A 20,095-nucleotide genomic window follows, 5' to 3' on the forward strand; every position below is an offset into this window, starting at 1 on the left:
GCTGATGGACGCTGAATTTGCCAGGAAAGTGACGACCACGCAAACCAAGAGGAGTCTGTACTTGTTTTGGTCGGAAATTTACAAAGAGTTTTGCAGTGTTTTAGAAAAAAACTGCATCAATGATGGTAACACAGCTTGTGGTTTTCGTGTCACCAGTAGAGCGGGCCTGACTCAGTCTGCTTTTGTGACTGTGACATTCACAGTCAGTGTGAATGTCAATTCCCATGTCAATTCTTATTCTAAGATTCTGTGGCATATTCAGGGGCGCCTGTACCCATGGGTTTACCTATTGAACTACATCCATAAACTACTTTTGTTTTTCCCAGCAATACAGCTTGGCATTATATTAATTTTTTAAAATTTATGTATGTGTGCAGAGGTTACAGGAGCTATGCATTTCACTTCAAGAGAGTATGAGAATCTTTGTTTGACAGCAGGAGTTAGGTCTACAGGGTTGAAGAGCACTTTTCTAGCCTTACTGCTTTCCCTTCCCCAGATGCTGTGAGCAATGCATTGAGTCAGTGTGCGTTCAAAGTGGCCTGAAACTGTCGGGGGGCATCCTGAGGGACTTACGGCTCCCAGGAAACAGTAGAGGAGACGACTAGGTGGGATCTGACATGTCACATCACACAGCACTCCGCATCTGAGTGCCATCAGCTTCCTGCCTCTGTTCTCAGCCCTACAGGCTCAGAAATCACACTAATCCCCTCCCACTCGCTGGTCTCCTGATGATTTCATGGTTTCCGGAAGGAAGCCTAGGTCCCACTGTGCAGGGTCGTGTTGAGAAGGGATGGCACGGGTTTACCAACACCACCCTGGCTCTCCTCCACCCTCCGGAGCATCTTTTCTAGCCCCTCACATGGTTTGCAAAGATTTGCCTTGATAAGTCTTCAGGGAGACTGGGCAAGAACTTGCTTTAGTGCAGAAGGCTAGGCCCCTGCCTCAGGCATTTTGCCTTAGCAGACTGGGGGTCCAGCGATCAGAATTCTAAACACATGCCCCGGGCCATTCTGAGGCTGGAACCACGCTTTGAGAGATGTGACTGGAAAAGACAGAGTTTCTCCAAGTTTCCTCTTTGGGCTTATTCTCCTTCTTGAGCCTCTTTTGCTTCCACTCTCATGACCTTAACTCCCCTCCTTTGTGAAAGATGGTTCCCAAATCTCTGCTTCTAGCCTTAACTTTTCTCTGTTGCTCTGTACCTATCCCACCTCCTGAATGTTTCCTCCTGAAACTGCACTTCACAAATGAACAGGCTAAAAAACACTGATGTTAGACATTTCTTCAGTTTCACAGGCAAAGGGATGCAGGTGCACACATGACCATCACGGTGGGCGCGCTCTAATGAAGGGCATGGTCGTGGATGAGCACATGCCAACCACAACCCACCAACACACCTACTTCCTGCGATGACAGAGGCGAGAGGCGAGGAAGGGGAGGAGACAGGCAGCAGCGGGGCAGGGGGCCGAGAGGTCCAAACTGTTATATAGAAAACACGCTACAAGGATGCATTGTACAGCACGGGGCATATAGCTAATATTCCGTAATAACCGTACATGGAGTGTAACCTCAAAAACCCGTGAATCGCTACACTGTACACCCGTACCTTATATAATACTGTACATCAACTATACTTCAATAAACAGAGGCAGGAAGGTGTGGGGAGGGCTCAGTCCCGAACCTTACAGGCTGAGAAGCACATTCTGGGCAAGGGGGATGCAAATATAGAAGCAGGAAGAAATGAGCAGAAAATCTGCAGAGCAGACAAGGGCCTGGGGGCAGGGCCCTGGAAATGCGATGCATCAAGGAAGAAAGAGAATCCTCAGAGCTGTATTCTGCCCTGGTCCCTGAGCCACAGGGAGACAAGTCCCGGGGGGCGGGGGGGGGGGCACAAGCTGTGCCCACAGCAGGAAAAGGGAAGGAAGAAGACTGAGCTGTGGGGCTGCTAAGAGGGAGAGGGCGGTGCAGGCAGTGGGGTCCAGGGCTTACACCATGGACAGGCCGCTGGACTCACTGACCCCAGGTAGGATCTCAGAGCCTAACTCATGCCTTCGTCCACAAAGCAGAAAACCACCCCCAATCGTCCCCGGGACCCGTGGCCACTCACCCTGCGTCTCGTTCCTGACCCACGCGTTGATGGACGCACAGGCGGAGGCCGGGTCCTCGAAGTCCGCATTCCGGACTTCACACTGGAACACGTCCTTGTTCCTCGTGACGAAGGGCACTTCCATCTTAGAGTCGTTCTTCACAAACACGGCGTTGGCCACTGTCACAATGTCTTTATTCTTCTTGGAGACGATGGCCTTGTTGATCTTCTTTAACATCTTACCAACTCCTGAAGCAGAAAGGAGAAAATGCAGAGATAGTTCCATAAGAATTCAAGGCTTTCTTTTTTTTTAATATCGTCTATAGTATGGAAAATAAGAACGGTATAATAAAAAAGATGAGTATGAGGAGCAAGAGACTAAATCATCTGTTTTTTCAGTGCCCTGTTAAGAAAAGAGGGGAGGGTGGAAAATGACCTATAATCATTAATAACCCCTCAAGATCAACTGTGGGCTTCCCAGATGGCTCAGTGGTAAAGAACCCACCTGCCAATGAAAGAGACGCAAGTTCGCTCCCTGGGTTGGGAAGATCTCCTGGAGAAGGAAATGGCAAGCCACTCCAGTATTCTTGCCTGGGGAATCCCATGGACAGAGGAGTCTGGTGGGCTATAGTCAGTCTATGGATCGCAAAGAATCAGAGACAACCGAGCACACAGACACACGAGATCAACTGTACGTCTTGCCTGAAAACAGGCATCTCCCTGGGCTTCTCCGCACCTTCCCCGTGTAGACCTCGCTCTCCTGGAAGATGCTCCTGGCACCAGGCCAACAGGGAGACTGGAACCCTCGTCAGTTCTGTACCCATGCGGGAATCAGCCCAAGGACTCTCCCTAATTTGTCTTTCTTCTGAAGCGTTATTTCCTTTCCTGACAAAGATTTAACAGTTTGATTTCTTGTCTCTATTTTGAAGAAAAAAAAAAGGTATCAAGAAAGCATCAGAAAGACTACGAAAAACTGCCATGCGCCACCATCCAAGAACAATGTGATTTTTACTTGATACCAAGCTCACAAAGTAAGGGGATTCATTTTACGGCGACATAAGCTTTATTTTTGACCTCCCTGGTGGCTCAGACGGTAAAGCGTCTGCCTACAATGCGGGAGACCCGGGTTCAATCCCTGGGCCGGGAAGATCTCCTGGAGAAGGAAATGGCAACCCACTCCAGCATTCTTGCCTGGAAAATCCCATGGACAGAGGAGCCTGGTAGGCTACAGTCCATGGGGTCACAAAGAGTTGGACACAACTGAGCGACTTCACTTTTCACCAAGCCTTATTTTACACGAGCGATTTGTACGTGCTCCATTTGGTTTCAGGGCATGGAAAAGAGGGAAAGAAGTTCTAGAGGATGAAATGCGTGCCTACAGAGAGCTCGACTTACAGATCCGTCTAACTCACTTGGGATCCTTTCAAAATGACACTGTCCTAAAACAACCAGCAGCGTCACCTTGACAGTCACTCTGGAACAGGGCAGGTGAGAGCCCCACGGTTCAGCCCTTTGTGAGGCCTCTGGGGACCCCACCCCTCGTGGGTTCTGAGGGGAGGGCCCAGCAGGAGCGGGCAGGCCTTCTGTATGATGAAGGGACCAGCCGACGTCAGGGCCCAATCCTGGCACTCGCTCCTTTCAGCTGCACGGCCTCCTCCATGGGCCCTGGCCCCCTCCTCAGAAAAGGTCAGGGCAGGTCCTTCTCCACTGCCCCGGACTGTCCCACCTCCCTCCACAGCCCGCGCACCGCCGTCCTGAGTTCCCAGAGGCCAAACCAGGGCCTGACAGCCCACCTGGGCTCCCCAAGATGCGTCAGTCGTGTGAACTGACGGTGGGCGACTTTGGGTCGGGGCAGGTTGCCTACAGACCAGTATTGCCAACATTCTAGAAATACTACCTGACGTGGACGTGGCTGGGCGGGAAAACAAACAAGAATCTAGTTGCTCTTTTGAAGTGGTGTTGGCCGGCAGAGCCTGGCAGGCACTGGGAGAGGCCAGGAACCCTATGGGTGGTTCGCTCTGAAGTTATAAATCACCAAGAGTTCTGAGGGCTTCCAGTGAGGGCAGCAGAGTGTGTTCCAAGCATTTAGTCCTCCTGTGCTTCCAACAGGTGAACGAACTGCAAGCTCAAGAGGAGGTTTCACGCTGTGTAAACAAGAGTGAGGGCCAGTGTGGGGGGGGGGGCGGGGACGGGTAGGATTCTTCTGCTTCAAGAAGAATCAAGCTGGGGTGCAGATGGAGGCGGTCAAGCTCCCAAACCCCCATCTCTCTCCTCTGCTTCCAGTGTCAACCGGGTCAAGATTCCTAGAACCTGATGGCCAGTGGGAGAGGAAGAATGTGGGTGGGAAAGCACCCTCACTTCCCAATAAAGCAACCAAGAACCAGTCGTGAGAAAGGACTTGTTCAAGGTCATGGCGCCCACTGCTGCCAAAGACCAGCGCTGCCCCCCGTACCCCATGCCCTGAAGGAGGTGGTGGACGGGGACTCGGGTGAGAAAACCTGAGCTAAGGCTGAGAGACAACGCTTGGAGATGTAAGCTCCTAATTTTAGACAGGTAATTAAAATAGGGTTTTCTTTCAAGAAAACGAAACCATTCCTATTGGGCCTTACTTGAAAAAGAAATCAAGCTTTTTATTTTGCAATAGTGCTAGAGTCACAGGAAGTTGCAAAACCATATTTTCCCTGTATATTTCTACCTTTCTCCCGAATTTCCCAATGATGGCATCTTGCACGATGGTAGGATACAGATCCACAACCAGAAAACCGCCACTGGCCCAGTCCCCCATGCACTTGTTTTACACGCATGCATGTGTGTGTGCAGCTCTTTGCAATTTCATCCCCCACGGAGACGCACATGTCCACCACCAGTGAAGACACAGATGGATTCCCCAGCACAAGGCTCCCCGCTGCTGCCCTCCATGGTCACAGCCACCCACCTCCCCAAGCTTATGGATTTAAAAGCATATTCACAGCCATAATGTATTCTGAGCCCTGTACACCATGGGGGTGGGGCAGATGGGAAGTTTTGTTTGAGATGAGAAAACAGGAGCATCGAGAGATCAAGTGCCTGCTTGTAGCCCCACAGCTGCAGAGCAAAGCCCAGAGCCCAGCTCTCCCGAGCTCCCAGCGCTGCCGCTGGCCCTTAGAGGAGGCTGGCCCTCAGGCCCAAGGGCCACTAGCGAGACCCCTCCCGGCCAAGCAAGGGGCCCTCCTGCCCAGGACGCCTGCACAGCCAGGCCCGGGCACACGCACCGTTCACGCCGTATCTCATCACCGTGGTGAGCTGCTTTTTGGTCCTGCCGTCGGCTCCCAGCTGTAGCATCCCTAGGACGGACGCGATCCCGTGTGGGGAAATGATGATGTTGTCATGTGGCTGGGACTTGATGATCTGGTTGAAAACCTGGATGCCCGTGTCGGAGCTGAGTTCCTCCAGAGACAGAGGGTTGATCTGGGAGCACACAGAGGGCAACGTCACAGAGGCCACCAGGAAGAAGGGGAAATGCCAATTCATGGTTCCTTCTGGCAAGACAACCTGAAAGAGGAGACAGAGAAAATATTTACGTTCTACACTGAACAGACATTTTTGGAGGAACTACTTTGTACTCTGGCTTCCCTGGTGGCTCAGTAGTAAAGAACCCGCCTGCCAATGCAGGAGACATAAGTTTGATCCCAGGGTGGGCAAGATCCCCTGGAGAAGGAAATATTGGTAGAACAGCGTAGATAAAACGGTTTTCCTGTATATTTTGTGAGGGGGGTGGGGAGTGAGAGGAAGGAGACTTCCACTTGCTGGCCCCAACACTGTGGCAAACATGACTCTAATCGTTATTTCTTTTTCGTAACCACCCCTCATCCCATTATACCAATATGTCCTGAGCACCTGCGGTGTGCCAGGCCCTTGTCTAAGCGCTGAGCACAGACTGTAAAGGAAATGGCCATGAGCCCTGTCCTCCTGGAGCTTATGTTCCTGAGGGGAGACAGAAAACCAGGAGGCAATGGAGTCATTTCAGAGAGGGATCGGAGCAGGATCACGACAGTATGACGGTGATGTAAGCGAAGGAAGCAGTAGAGGTGGGGCAGCATGGGTCTGGATGGGCAGGGAGGTCACTTCCGCAGAGGGACACCCATGCCAAGGCCGGAGTAACCAGAGGAAGCGCAGATCAGGGGAAAGGACGCGCCAGGCAGAGGGGCAGAGGGGGAGCAGAGGTGGGTTGTCAGAGGTCCATGTGGCTGCAATATATGGGACGCAGGGAAGAGGTGTCGGGGAGGGGGTGAAGAAGAAAGAGGGGCCGGATTCTGAAGGGCTTGTCAAGCCCTGTCTGGCTCTTGCATTTCATTCTACGGGTTGTGAGAAACCACTGGAGTGTTTGAAACAGGGAGTGAATCTCTCAGGTTGCTGCGATTATCTTATTAACTACATGTACACGATTTTTACCATAAGCATATGATTTTCTTAACTAAAGAATGGTTAATGAAACTAAATTTAAGTGAAAATAAATGTAAACCTGCAAGAGGGCAGAACAATCGGCAAATTCATCAACTATGAAGATGGCATTGTTTACAGATATTCTCAATTGTGGTGATTCCTTTGAAATATGCTTTCTTCCTTGATTACTGCTTACTGAGCTTTCTTCAGCTGTGACAAGTAAGAGGTAGGAAATTTACATGTGTTTATGGAAAAGCAAATACTCTCATTAAATAAGAACTTGGAAGCGGCAGCTGGTAAAACCAACGCAGAACTCAAGACGTGGCTAGCTTGGCTCCTCCCTAGATTTGAGCTCCTGATGGGCACAAGTTTCTCCAGGAAACAACAGTTCCTCCTGTTACATGCTTCCCTGGTGGCTCAGCTGGTAAAGAATCTGCCTGCAATGCAGGAGACCAGGGTTTGATCCCTGGGTCGGGAAGGAAGATACCCTGGAGAAGGAAATGGCAACCCACTCCAGTATTCTTTCCTGGAGAATACCATGGATACTATGTGTATTTGCATGGGAAGGTAGGGGATGTGTCTTCAGAGAATAAGACAGAGGGGAGCCTTTTAGCAGAGGTAACCTGGAGTGAGGGGAAAATACTGTCCATGTGCTCCAGGGAAGGAAGGGGAAACAGGACAGCATCAGGCAAACATGGGAATGTGTGTTCCCTTAGTTGTTGTTTTGTCACTAAGTCGTGTCTGACTCTCTGCAACCCCATGCACTGTAGCCCTCCAGGCTCCTCTGTCCATGGGATTTTTTAGGCAAGAATACTGGAGTGGGTTGCCGTTTCCTTATCCAGGGGATCTTCCCAACCCAGGGATTGAATCCACGTCTCTTGCATTGGTGGGTGGATTCTTTACCACTGAGCCGCCTGGGAAGCTCCGTGTTCTCTTGCCTTCCTCTCTATTTACTTTTCCTGCTCCCCACTCCAGTAGATGTTCAATAAATGCATGTGGGATTAAACGTGATGCCTTATATACGTTCTATTTTTGTTAATTATTTTTCATTGCATCAAAATAATGTTTATTGAGCATCACTAGAAAATGATTCCTTTTAAAAAATTTATCTTATTTATGTATTTCTGGCTGCACACAGGCTTTCTCTGGTTGTGGAGCATGGGCTCTAGGCTCGCAGGCTTAAGCAGCTGTGATGCACAGGGTTTAGTTGCCCCACAGCATGTGGAGTCTTCCTGGACCAGGGCTTGAACCCCTGTCCACTGCATTGGCAGGTGGATTCTTAACCACTGGTCCACAAGGAAGTCCTAAGAAAATGATTCTGTTTAGTCCTGAGCCTCACTCACTCTTAGCTTCAAACATTTCCCAACAGATTGAAATGCACTGGAGTGGTAAGAGGCATCCACTACTTCCCCACCTGCTCCCCACCAAACACGCAGGGCCCCAAGGTGAACCATTAAGGCCATCGTTCAAAGGTGATGGTGCAATATTCTTTATATTGGGAAAGAAGCACGTCACAAAATATTCAGAATATTCAGAGCTCGTCCAGAGCTTAATTGTAGAGTGAGTGTGTAAATGCAGCCTGTCTAAATTCAAAACATGTAAGTGACCTACATACACTCCCACTCGGGGCTTTCCTATGGCCAGAGTGGCCTAGTCTGACTTTGGCACCTTGGACCGGCTCTAATACTACAACAATCCTCTGAGTTTCTTTTGGCCTGGCTGACAATGCAGAGCTCCCCAATCCTGACTATAGAAGCTTTACTCAATGCATCTAAAACTTAGACATTAGACACTGTGTCCACCCCTCTCCCTTTTTTTTTTTTTCCTGGAAATAAATGTCCTCTTTAATCTTTAAGATACTACAAAGCCAGCATAAATATAAAACAGTCATTACCATCTTTGTTACAAACGGCCAAATCCGGTGACTGGTACCAACTTCATCAATCTGAACTGTTGACTCTTGTATTTTGGGGGACTCTGGCAGCTGCCTTCAGTATGCCATAATCCATACTCCGCAAGCTTCCCAACAAAATTCTCCTAGATTAGCAAATATTTGAATCTGCATACTCAGAAAGGACGTCAAATTGGTTTAGCCTCTGCTAGCTTAAAGTTGATTTACCCAAACACTACAGATTTATGTAGAAGATTGTAAAATGGGTAGAAAGGATCAGTAACCAGAAAAAGTTACATTCCAAGCCTTGGAATCAGCAAAGACTGTCTCTCAAATAAATAGCCACCTTATTTAGCAGAATTTTGCTTGGTTGTGAATTTTAGCTAAAAGAACAGTTTCATTATAAAGTGGGGGAAGTCTGCCAGGGGTGTTTTTCTTGGTTCCTTGGATTGGGAAGTTTTTGAGAGATGTCTGTGTGTAGTTTCATAACAGTACACTGGGACAGGGTCAGGGGCTGTGCAGATCTTGGAATCAGAGCTGTTTGTGATTGATGTTCTGGGCATAACTTCTTCTTGGCCTCAGTTTCATAGGCTAAATGCTCAGTTGTCTAAACTTACCTGGCTTCTGCGCATGTCTAAGATTAAGTTTTACTTCTTCCCAAAGTTCTGTAGCCAGGACAGTGGGTAAACATTACTATCAGCTGATAACATTTCTGATATGAATACACAGTCATGTTCAAACAGTCTTTTACATGAAATAACTGTTAAGAGTTATCAGGCTTTGAAATGCTTACTCTCTAGAAGGAAGAGATTCTCATTATGAGAGGAACATAACAACATCCTATTTTATTTTTTTTAAGAGAAATTACACTTTAAACATTCAAGTAAGAGAAGGAATAAAGATGTTGCCCAAATGTATTACACAGCATCAATATGGACAATCCTGAATCTATTTAAATGGTTCAATTTATTGAACAGTCTTTTCATAGTAGTGAAAAAATCTCTACTTCAGGCCATCCTTGTAAGGAGATCACAAACCTATAAATAAAGTCATTATTACAGGTATATCCTTCCAAATGTGGGCTTCTGTTTCCCCACAACTTCTAGCTTCTCTTACTCCAAATTTTTCCTTTCCAGTGTGACAAATGTTTTTGAGCTTTAAGTGAGATTTAGTCTTGTAAATTGGGCTTCCTGGGTGGCAATAGTGGTAAAGAACCTGCTTGCCAATACAGGAGACGCAAGAGACATGGGTTCGATCCCTGGGTCAGGAAGATCCCCTGGAGAAGGAAATGGCAACCCACTCCGGTATTCTTGCCTGGAGAATCCCATGGACAGAGGAGCTTGGTGGGTTACAGTCTATAGGGTCGCAGAGTTGGACACGACTAAAGCGACTCAGCATGCACGCACACATGCAGTGTTGTAAATAATGGGTTGGTAGTTTTGCAAACAGGGCTTCCCTGGTGGCTCAGTCAGTAAACAATCTGCCTGCAATCCAGGAGAAGCAGGTCTGATTCCTAGGACAGGAAGATCCCCTGGAGAAGGAGATGGTAACCTACTCCAGTATTCTTGCCTGGAGAAGCCCATGGACAGAGAAGCCTGGCGGGCCACAGTCTATGGGGTCGCAAGAGTTGAACACAATTTAGCAACTAAACCACCACCAGTGTTGCAAAGGCCAGACTCAGAAAGCACTCTGACCACCTATATAAATGCACCATCTATCAAGGGCAGACATTAGAGAAACACACTCTCTACAGGCCCCATGACTCAACCATCACTTCTAGAAAGATGATGCTCCAATGTGCAGCTCAAATGCTCAGCTGAATTTCAGTGCCATGCTTCCCACTGTTTGCTGACTGTTTTCCTCCAATTGTGCAGAACACTATCTCAGCCTGAAAACCCTTCGCTGGTGGGCCATGGAGGGCCACTGGCCTGAAATCTCTTATATTTATTTGGCTGCCCCAGGTCTTAGTTGTGGCACGTGTGATCCTTGATCTTCGTTGTCGGATCCTTTTTAGCTGCAGCATGCAAACTCTTAGTTGCCTGACCTGGCATCGAACCCGGTCCCCCTGCATTGGGAGCATGGAACCTTAGCCACTGGACCACCAAGGAAGTTCCCCAACTCTTCTCTTAAAGGGTTGGTTTCCTGTGGCTGCGTCTTGCTCTTGCCCGTGTCTGTGGCATTGCTTCTCTCCCTGGCCCTCCACCTAGACACCAGGGCTTCCCCCAACTCCTTCCACCGCCTGTGGGAAGCATTCCCTTATTAAAGTCTCCGATGGGACTAGCCACCCCCTTCTCTTAACTCCCACAGCATTTTCTATCTGCACCTCTCATTTTGTTTTTCAAGTAATTTTTTTCCCTCCCAACTAGACTAGAAGTTCACAGAAAGCAGGGCCAGAGCCCTTTAAAACCCCCATGCCCTCAGGCTCTCATTTAGGGCCCTGCCACTGTGGAGGGAAAGCTAAATCTGAGGTCTAATCCAGCTACGTGAGGGTTTGGTCTGGAATACAAGGTGCTCTAGAAATATTTCAAGCCAGCAGTCCCCAAAGTTTTTGGCACCAGGGACCAGTTTCATGGAAGACAGTTTTTCCATGGACAGAAGATGGGAGTATGGGGGATGGTTTTAGGGTGACCCACATAAGGAACACACAACCTAGCTCTCTCGTAGGCACAGTTCACAGTAGGGTTAGCGCTCCCGTGAGAATCTAATGCCGCCCACTCAGACAAGAGGCGGAGCTTGGGATGTAAGGCGAGTGATGGAGAGCGGCTATAAATACAGATGAAGTTTTGCTCACCTCCTGCTGAGCGGCCTGGTTCCTAACAGGCCACAGGCCAGTACTGGGACCCTTGCTTTAAGCAACTAAAAGTTAGAAGATGTCACATACAATCTAGATGTAGAGTTCTTCTCAGGAAAAAGGAAAATGGATGGGCATCTAGTAATACAGGGCCCTCATTCCCACGGCAGACATCCTGTACAGCAACCACCCCCAGGGCTGGGCTCCTGCTTTTTTGCATCCCTGGTTCCCTCTGCACCCCACCGCTTCATCCCCACCAGTTACTATCGCTCACATTACCTCCCCTGTAGAAAGGCCTTGTGGCCAGATTCCTGCACTGAACAATTGCTCATCAATTAAACAAAGGGAGGCCAGTAGAGCTGATCACAAAAGATGAAGCTTATTTTCAATCTTATAAATTCTCTTTTTTTTTTTACATAACATCTTTTACATATAATAAAGTGAGCAAATGATAAGTAATATACTTGTCAGCTCAAATAATAAATAATGTGCTACCCGTCGAGTCTATTTAAAATAACAAATAAGATGTCTATACACAGTTTTGGGGGGAAAACACTGGAAAGACTCTTTTGGTGCCAACTCTTAAGTCAGACGATTCCCATCTGTTTTAAGAGGACACAGGAGTATCTAATAAAAAATGCTCCAGCCCTTCTTATTCTCCAAAAAATGTTTGAAGTGATATATTTGGTAAAATGTATATATTTTAAAAATCTTTATGTCATAAAAGATTTCAAGTATATGCAAAAATCAATCCTCAATACCTAACATCCAGATAAAATAACTGTTAACTCATGGCTTATTTTCTTTTAAAATCAAATATTATTTTGGAAGCAAATGCTAGATGTATATAATTCAAAGTATTTTCAACATACACTCTAAACCTAAGGAATACATACACATATTATCCCCTTCAAAAATTAATAACTCTTTATTATGTTAAATACCTAATCAGTGTTCAAATTTTCCCAATTGTCTTCCATTTTTGCAGTTTATTTAAATTAGGATCTAAATAAGCTCCATACCTGGCAACTAGTTGACATGTCTCTTGTCTTTTTAAAAATCTTTCCCTAGTTACTTTATTTTTAACTTTTTCCTGGGAAGTCTTTCTTTGAAGAGACCAATTTGTTTGTTCCATCATTTCCCAGTCTAGATTTTGCTAAACGCATTCATGTAATGTTGTTTACAAGCTCTTCTGTCTTCCTTACTTTCTGTAACCCATACTTAGACCTAGAACATTGGTCTGCAAACTCCTGGGTCAGATCTGGCCACACGTTGTTGCTTTGTCTCCTGTTGCATTTAAGCTCCTACAGCAAGTTGAACAGACAGCTGCCCAGTTGGACTGCAAAGCCAAAAAACATTTACTACCTGGCCCTTCACAGGAAGTTTGCCAACTTCTACTCCAGAGGCTGATCAGATTTAAATATCTTTTTTTGCAAGAGTATTTCACAGAGGTATTGTACAGGAGGCTAGAATCAGGAGACAGAGGCTGTCTGTCTCTTTTTTGTGATGTTAGCACCTACTCATGATCATTGCCTAAGTGCATTGTTTTATTACAGCTTGCCAAATGGTGCTGTTGTAATTCTTTCTTTCTTTATTAGTTGGAATATTTCTATAAAAAAGAAATTTCCCATAACCAACTATTTGGTTGTCCTGAGGTTCAGTTTGCATAGCAAAGGCAATAATCCATTCTTTATATCATTCTCCAAATAATGACTTGGTTACCCAGAATTCTTAATGTTAACCAGAGGGGGTTTCCTTGTTCGTTTGCTTAGTATAATTATGAATGCATGCTTTCCAACATATTGTAAGGCTTTTGATTGACTGAGAAGCTATGACTTTTATTGATGCTCAGAACAAGCCTCTTCAGGCTGGCCCCTGAACCTTTTATGTGACCCTGCAGTCTCAATAGCTTCCTTGTTCCTGGTTTGGCAAGATGTTCTAGGCTTGTTTGACATACTTCCTGTCCCAGTTGGAATCAGATACTTCTCTAGGGAACTCTGGTTCCTTTTAGTGGGAGACAGTATTTAGAGACCACAATCTGAGTATCCTGATCAAATAAACCCTAAATTAACTGTGGGGATACTGGGCAACAACAATGTGGAAAAATACAAAATCCATTTACATCCCTATCTGGACTACAGCCAAATATTAAAATTCAAATTATGGAAGACAGATTGCTTACATGTGAACTGGTTTGCTTCCCAGGGCTATACAGCCCTTACAGTCCTGGATGCTGAGAAGATGAGGGTATGAACTGGGCATTAGAAGTTGGGCTAGGATAATTAAAATGGATCACCCTCATGTGGAAGTGGTAGGTCTCCTGGATCAACCCCATCCTGAGTGAGACCCTAACAATGCAAGCTCCTAGAATGAACAACTGGCCCACAGCATGACAAGGAGAGTCCCCCAGTTTATTGGGGGGAGAGGGGATGCATGACAATCAGCTCCCTCCCCTTGATAAAAGCTGACATATTCTCAAGTGTTAGGAAACTGGAAATGGTTAATATCCTTCTGATTTCAGTGCTTCTAGGATCCTCTTTCTTGGAAACTAAGACCCTTCATTAATTTGCCTCTGGATTAACCAATTCTTCTAGCAGGGGGCTACAGGAGGTAGAGAAAAAGAACAGCACATCAGATTATATTAGAATCACGACATCTCCTAACAGCTTTCTTGATAGAGCTTCCCAAAGAAGTAAATGTGAAGGAAAGGCATTGGGCTGCCAGACTGAGACCTCTAAGAGGCCTGAAGTAGGACTGTGCTGCCTAGCAGTCAGGCCAATGCTTCTCACCAACATTTTGCCAACAGGCAATAGCCTAACTGGTAAGAGTACTTGGCAAGAGGCAGCCTGGAGACCTTCAGGAGTTGCCCTACGGAGGTGAAGTCCGTGTCTGCAAAGTGACTGTAGCTGTTAATGCACAAGTAACTGCGGTTAAGTCTGGCCCTATAATGGAGAGAGAGGGACTCCAGTCCCTCAAACCTCTACAAACATTACTGATATATGTCCACCAGAATCTGTCCTCGTTTCCAAATATCTACCACATTCTCTTAAGATAGAAAATTAGATAAACAAGCAAAACTAAAGGGCATCTTGATATACTTCTTGGGAAGTCTATGGAGTGTTATCTGAATGAGTTAACATTCTTAAGACTTAAGAGAACAAACAGGAAATGCCAACTGATCAAAGTGACAGCAGCTCGGTGGTTTTAAAATGTCTCCTTTCAGGTTACTGGAGAGAGGCTTAGAGAGACCTCTTTGGATTTACTCTTAAATTTTTTAAGACTTCAAAGCAGATGCTTGCTCTGTGACACTAATTCCTTTTGCCAAAAAGGAACCTAAAAATACCCAGGAAAGAAATGTTCAGCTACGGAAATGTATGGCAACAGCGTCTAAAAAGTTCCTTCACCCAAGAGACACATATTGTAAGTACGCTCTAACCGACATCCAAGTGCCTTTCATCCACACACCATTCATTCTGAAATTTCTTTTGGGGTGAAAGGGGAAGGCTAGGAGAAAGAAGGTAATTGGGGTTTTGTTAGTTGTCCATCTCTTTTTTTACGGTTCTTTTTTTAAAAATTGAGAATTTTAAAATACAAGATAATGGGACATTTTATTTTCTTTTCCTCTAAGTGTCAGGGGAAATTTATCTAAGGTTCAAATCCCAGTTTTGCCATCCACTAACAAAGAGATCCAAGGCAAGTCACAATCTTTATCAACTTCAGCTTTCTCTTTTACTGTATTAGAAATCGAATTTCAAGGGTGGTCATGGGAATTCCATCTGTACAACAGAAAGGCAGACAGAACCCAGCACAGTGCCTGGCTCAGAGGGGGGGCTCAGTAAACGTTATCTCGTCTCCCTCAATGCTCAAACAGTCTCTGATTTTCATTTCATTAGCTATTAAGAAAGTCTCAAGGATCGAGCTAAGAAAACAGGTCAAACAGTACTTCCACCTTAATAGAGCCCTGTCTGTATCTTTACAACTTCTTTAGACTATTTACGGAGAAGGAGATGGCAGCCCACTCCAGTATTCTTGCCTGGAGAATCCCATGGACAGAGGAGCCTGGCAGGCTACATCCACGGGGTCACACAGACTTTCACAAGACTGAGCACTAAACTGAACATAGAAGGCAGGTAAGTATGTTCCAAAAAAACCTTTGATAGTTGTGTGATATGATTTTTTAGGCTGCTGACTTGGGCCATTAAATGTTTTACATGTGATGTCAAGTCCTATAGACTTTCTTATTGACAAATCTTTAAGACACAACAGTTTATATGGATGACTTTCTAATCAATAGCCTAAAATATTAGAGTGATACGGACTGGTGGTTCTCAATCTTTAGAACAAGGCAGCACATTTTTGAGACCGAACAAAAAGTATTACAGATGCTTCATGACTAATTATATTTTTAGTATTGATGAAAAGACACAATAAAATACTACCATGAATTCATAAACACTATTAAAATGCAAATTCTTTCTGTCTATACATAGTAGCATCTTGATACATTTTAAGACAATCATGTTTTGAGATATTATTTATTCAGTCTATACTCAAAGTTAGACCAGGAACATGACTTTTCTGACCCCTGAGAATAACTCTGTTGTCATCTACAGGTCTTCAATTCATAGGTGAGAAATCAATGCTCTCTAGACTGTTGCTTACAAAAAAAAAAGGTGAACAGTAAGTGCTGAAAGTGTAAGTTGATAAAATTCTTTCTGAAAAACAATTCTTGGTATGAAAATTCTTAAAAGTGTGTATACCTACTGGAACAGTAAGACCTCTTCAATCTTAAGGTAATAATAATAATTATAAAAGATTTGAGCCTAAAAAGGTTCACTGTGGAGTTGTTTCTCGTAGCAAAATCACCGCAATATTCTTTGCAATAGATAATTGCAATAGCAATGATCAGTACAACCTAAATTTCCAAGCGAGGGACACCGTGTGTGACCTTTTAGCAGCTCTGTGCCCTTCTCCTCCAGCTTCTGTGTGCTTTGATGCTAACTGTATGTACCTGTTATTTTCAGAGGCTTTCTACTGAGAGTTGGAGCCCACAATCTTAGTGGGTTGTAAGTGGCTAGGAGGTTACATACATCATTCTGCCCAGAAAAATTAAATAAACTTCCCAGCTCATACAGATCATACAAGGTGAAGAGATGTCTGAAAACTGACACATTTAGCCAGTATATCATGCTGACTCTTGGGATGCAGTTTAAAGGGTCAGCTGAGGGAAAAGTAAAGAAACACTGCCTTCTTTCTACCTCTCTGTCCTGTCTTCAATCATCAAATACTCAAGAGTAAACAAGTGACCACAGCTCTACAGAGCACAGGAACTGAACAGAATGCTTGTTCCTCTAGGGCTGTGGTTCCAACTGGGAGGGGGAGTGACACTGGCCCCCTCCCCTGGTCCCAAGGGACATTTGGCAACCTCTGGAGATGTTTGGGTTTGCCATATGTGGGAAGGGGTGCTGCTGGCTTTTCACGGGTTGAGGCCAGGGACGCTGCCTGAGAAGGTTCCCCGCTGCAAAAAGTCATCCAGCCCCTGACGTTAGTTGTGCCAAGGACAAGAAGGCTGTTCCAAAGCACAAAGAAGCACACATGTGCACTCTTCCCCCGTGTGTCACGACTGACTTTCCTTAACTTAGAATCAAGGCCTCAGTCTGGTCACAGACAGTTTCTTGTCAAAGCAACAAACGTCACAGTGACTCTCCCTGGAACTTTGGACCCGAGGCTTCTCTACCTAGGGGAGGAAGGCATCCTGCCCGTCCCTTTTGGGAATCCCAGCCGGGAAGCTTTGTGTTACCATGAGATAAAGCTGTGGCCTGTCAGTCGCCTTATCAAATCAGGCTCTTCTACAAGCCTGTGAAGTTCTGAGGCTGGAGCAGGGGGTGGTGCCCATGTCACCCCGAGCCCTCTGCAAGGAGCAGCATGGAAGGCGTTAACAACAGGTGCAGCTGTTTCTGCGCGGCGGGAGGACCAGCCAGAGCCTCCCTCTGCTGCGGCTCACCCCTGATGTCCCTCCCATAAAGCAGGAGTAACCAGTCATTACCCCCATCAGTCTGGCCCCTCCCCACTGCCTACTCCTTCACACCCAATAGTCCTTTCTTTCTCCACCCACTACCCCCCTAGTGGCTCAATGGTAAAGAATCCATCTACCAATGCAGGAGATGCTAGAGACAAGGGTTCGATCCCTGGAGAAGGAAATGGCAACCCACTCCAGTATTCTTGCTTGGAAAATTCCATGGACGGAGGAGCCTGGCAGGCTACAGTCCCTGGGGTCACAAAGGGTTGGACGTGACTGAGCACGCATGCAAAGCAAAGCCCGCTCTATCATTCAGGCTCATGGAACCAAAACTGCCAGGTACAGAGAAAAGCCTAAAACGCTAACACATACCCTACATTTATACTTATGGCTGACTACGCTTACTCCTTGGCATGTTTCTGAACTAATTATATTCAGTTATATGCTTAGCTAAGCAAAACTGAGCCCAAACCTCTATTTTCCTCCCTTTCCTCATGAAAAGGGAGCAGAGGCCAGCAAGAGAGGGAAGGAGACTCAGCTGATGAATGCTGAATTGCGTCTCCAGGCGAGCCCTGAGCCAAATTACCTGCAAAATGCCACCTGCAGGAGGTTCCCGTTCGCCCGCAGAGATGTCCTTTTTCTCAGAAGGAGCATTCAGAGGTAGTGGGAGGCCTCCTAGCCCTGGGAATAATGGAAGTGGTTTTCCTAGGCTCTGAGGGCCCTGCGCTGGCAGTGTTAACAGAGGACATGGGCTTTAATAAGGCAGGAAGTCAAAGACTCCTGCATCCTTACTCCAGGCAGCAGGAGAAGGGGGTGAGGAAACCGTACTCAGCTAAGAAGAGAGGAACTCTAGATTTCGAAGGCTCAAATTCACAACGAAACCTGCTTGGTTCTTTAGAAATCAGGTGGTCTTTCTGAGGATGCCACATAAAGAACTGTTTAGTGAGGAGGTACCGCTCGTCCATTTATCAATTTCACAAATATTAACGAAGCACTGCTGTGCCAGGAAGAGGGCTTGGGGGAGAACCTGGACAGAACGGGCTCGGCACCTACCCTCCGGAACAGAGTCTAGTGACGCTGTTCTCCACCGGGGTGGTGTGTCCCACAGGGAACATCTGGAAACAGCTGGAGGTCTTTGGTCATGACAACTGGGCATAGCAGGGAGGGTGCTATGGGCATCTAGTGGGCAGAGGCCAGGGTGGTGCTCAACACTCTCAGAGGCTCAGGACAGCCCTGCACAAGGACCTGTCCACTCCAAAACGTCAAGAGGGTCGAGGTTGAGAAACCTTGGTCTAGAGGGAAACGGATTCAATGAGACCATCATGAATCCTGGATGGATATTTACATTCATACTGACACATCCAGTCTGTTGGTCCATGTCCAGTTCTAACTTTTGCTTCCTGACCTGCATACAGGTTTCTAAAGAGGCAGGTCGGGTGGTCTGGTATTCCCATCTCTTTCAGAATTTTCCACAGTTTATTGTGATCCACACAGTCAAAGGCTTTGGCATACTCAATAAAGCAGAAATAGATGTTTTTCTGGAACTCTCTTGCTTTTTCAATGATCCAGCGGATGTTGGCAATTTGATCTCTGGTTCCTCTGCCTTTTCTAAAACCAGCTTGAACATCTGGAAGTTCACGGTTCACATATTGCTGAAGCCTGGCTTGGAGAATTTTGAGCATTACTTGACTAGCGTGTGAGATGAGTGCAATTGTGCAGTAGTTTGAGCATTCTTTGGCATTGCCTTTCTTTGGGATTGGAATGAAAACTGACCTTTTCCAGTCCTGTGGCCACTGCTGAGTTTTCCAAATTTGCTGACATATTGAGTGCAGCACTTTCACAGCATCATCTTTTAGGATTTTAAATAGCTCAACTGGAATTCCAGCACAAGCTGGAATCAAGATTGCTGGAAGAAATATCAATAACCTCAGATATGCAGATGACACCACCCTTATGGCAGAAAGTGAAGAAGAACTAAAGAGCGTCTTGATGAAAGTGAAAGAGGAGAGTGAAAAAGTTGGCTTAAAGCTCAACGTTCAGAAAACTAAGATCATGGCATCTGGTCCCGTCACTTCATGGGAAATAGATGGGGAAACAGTGCAAACAGTGGCTGACTTTATTTTTCTGGGCTCCAAAATCACTGCAGATGGTGATTGCAGCCATGAAATTAAAAGACGCTTACTCCTTGGAAGGAAGGTTATAACCAACCTAGATAGCATATTAAAAAGCAGAGACATTACTTTGTCAACAAAGGTCCATCTAGTCAAGGCTATGGTTTTTCCAGTGGTCATGTATGGATGTGAGAGTTGGACTGTGAAGAAAGCTGAGCACCGAAGAATTGATGCTTTTGCACTGTGGTGTTGGAGAAGACTCTTGAGAGTCCCTTGGACTGCAAGGAGATCCAACCAGTCCATCCTAAAGGAGATCAGTCCTGAGTGTTCATTGGAAGGACTGATGTTGAAGCTGAAACTCCAATACTTTGGCCACCGGATGTGAAGAGCTGACTCACTGGAAAAGACCCTGATGCTGGGAAAGATTGAAGGCAGGAGGAGAAGGGGACGACAGAGGATGAGATGGTTGGATGGCATCACTGACTCGATGGACATGGGTTTGGGTGGACTCCGGGAGTTGGTGATGGACAAGGAGGCCTGGCATGCTGCGGTTCATAGGGTCGCAGAGAATCGGACATGACTGAGCGACTGAACTGAACTGAACTGACCTATCTGCTTTGCAAGTGCTCTGACAGCAAGTACAATGTACAACAGAGGAGCCGGGACACACCTGGGGAGAAGGAGGGGCAAGCAGGGGTTGGGGAGGTGTTCTGAGGAAGGGCCAGCCTTGCAGGAGGATGAGCTCAAAAGGCCAAAGGGGGTGGGGGCTGGGGACTGG

General features: G+C 46.3%; 1 protein-coding gene across 5 annotated transcripts in view; it reads right to left on the reverse strand.

Moving 5' to 3' along the window:
- SERPINE2 (serpin family E member 2) overlaps positions 1 to 20,095 on the reverse strand; it is a 67,281-nt gene that overhangs the window by 23,800 nt on the left and 23,386 nt on the right. For 4 of the 5 annotated variants that reach the window (XM_081579647.1, XM_081579645.1, XM_081579644.1 and 1 more), the window contains 2 exons: positions 5,335 to 5,614; positions 2,105 to 2,332 (listed from right to left, as the gene is read on the reverse strand). In XM_081579647.1, the coding sequence (XP_081435773.1) occupies positions 2,105 to 2,332; positions 5,335 to 5,593 (487 nt within the window). In that variant the 5' untranslated portion in view covers positions 5,594 to 5,614. Of the gene's footprint in view, positions 1 to 2,104; positions 2,333 to 5,334; positions 5,615 to 6,584; positions 6,716 to 8,399; positions 10,597 to 20,095 lie in introns of those variants that run through there. The other variant, XM_081579646.1, reaches the window with a different exon arrangement.

This window comes from Giraffa tippelskirchi, chromosome 3 (assembly GCF_054371585.1).
Source record: "Giraffa tippelskirchi isolate mGirTip1 chromosome 3, T2T-mGirTip1v1.2.pri, whole genome shotgun sequence".
In the NCBI taxonomy this organism is placed as follows: Eukaryota; Metazoa; Chordata; class Mammalia; order Artiodactyla; family Giraffidae; genus Giraffa; species Giraffa tippelskirchi.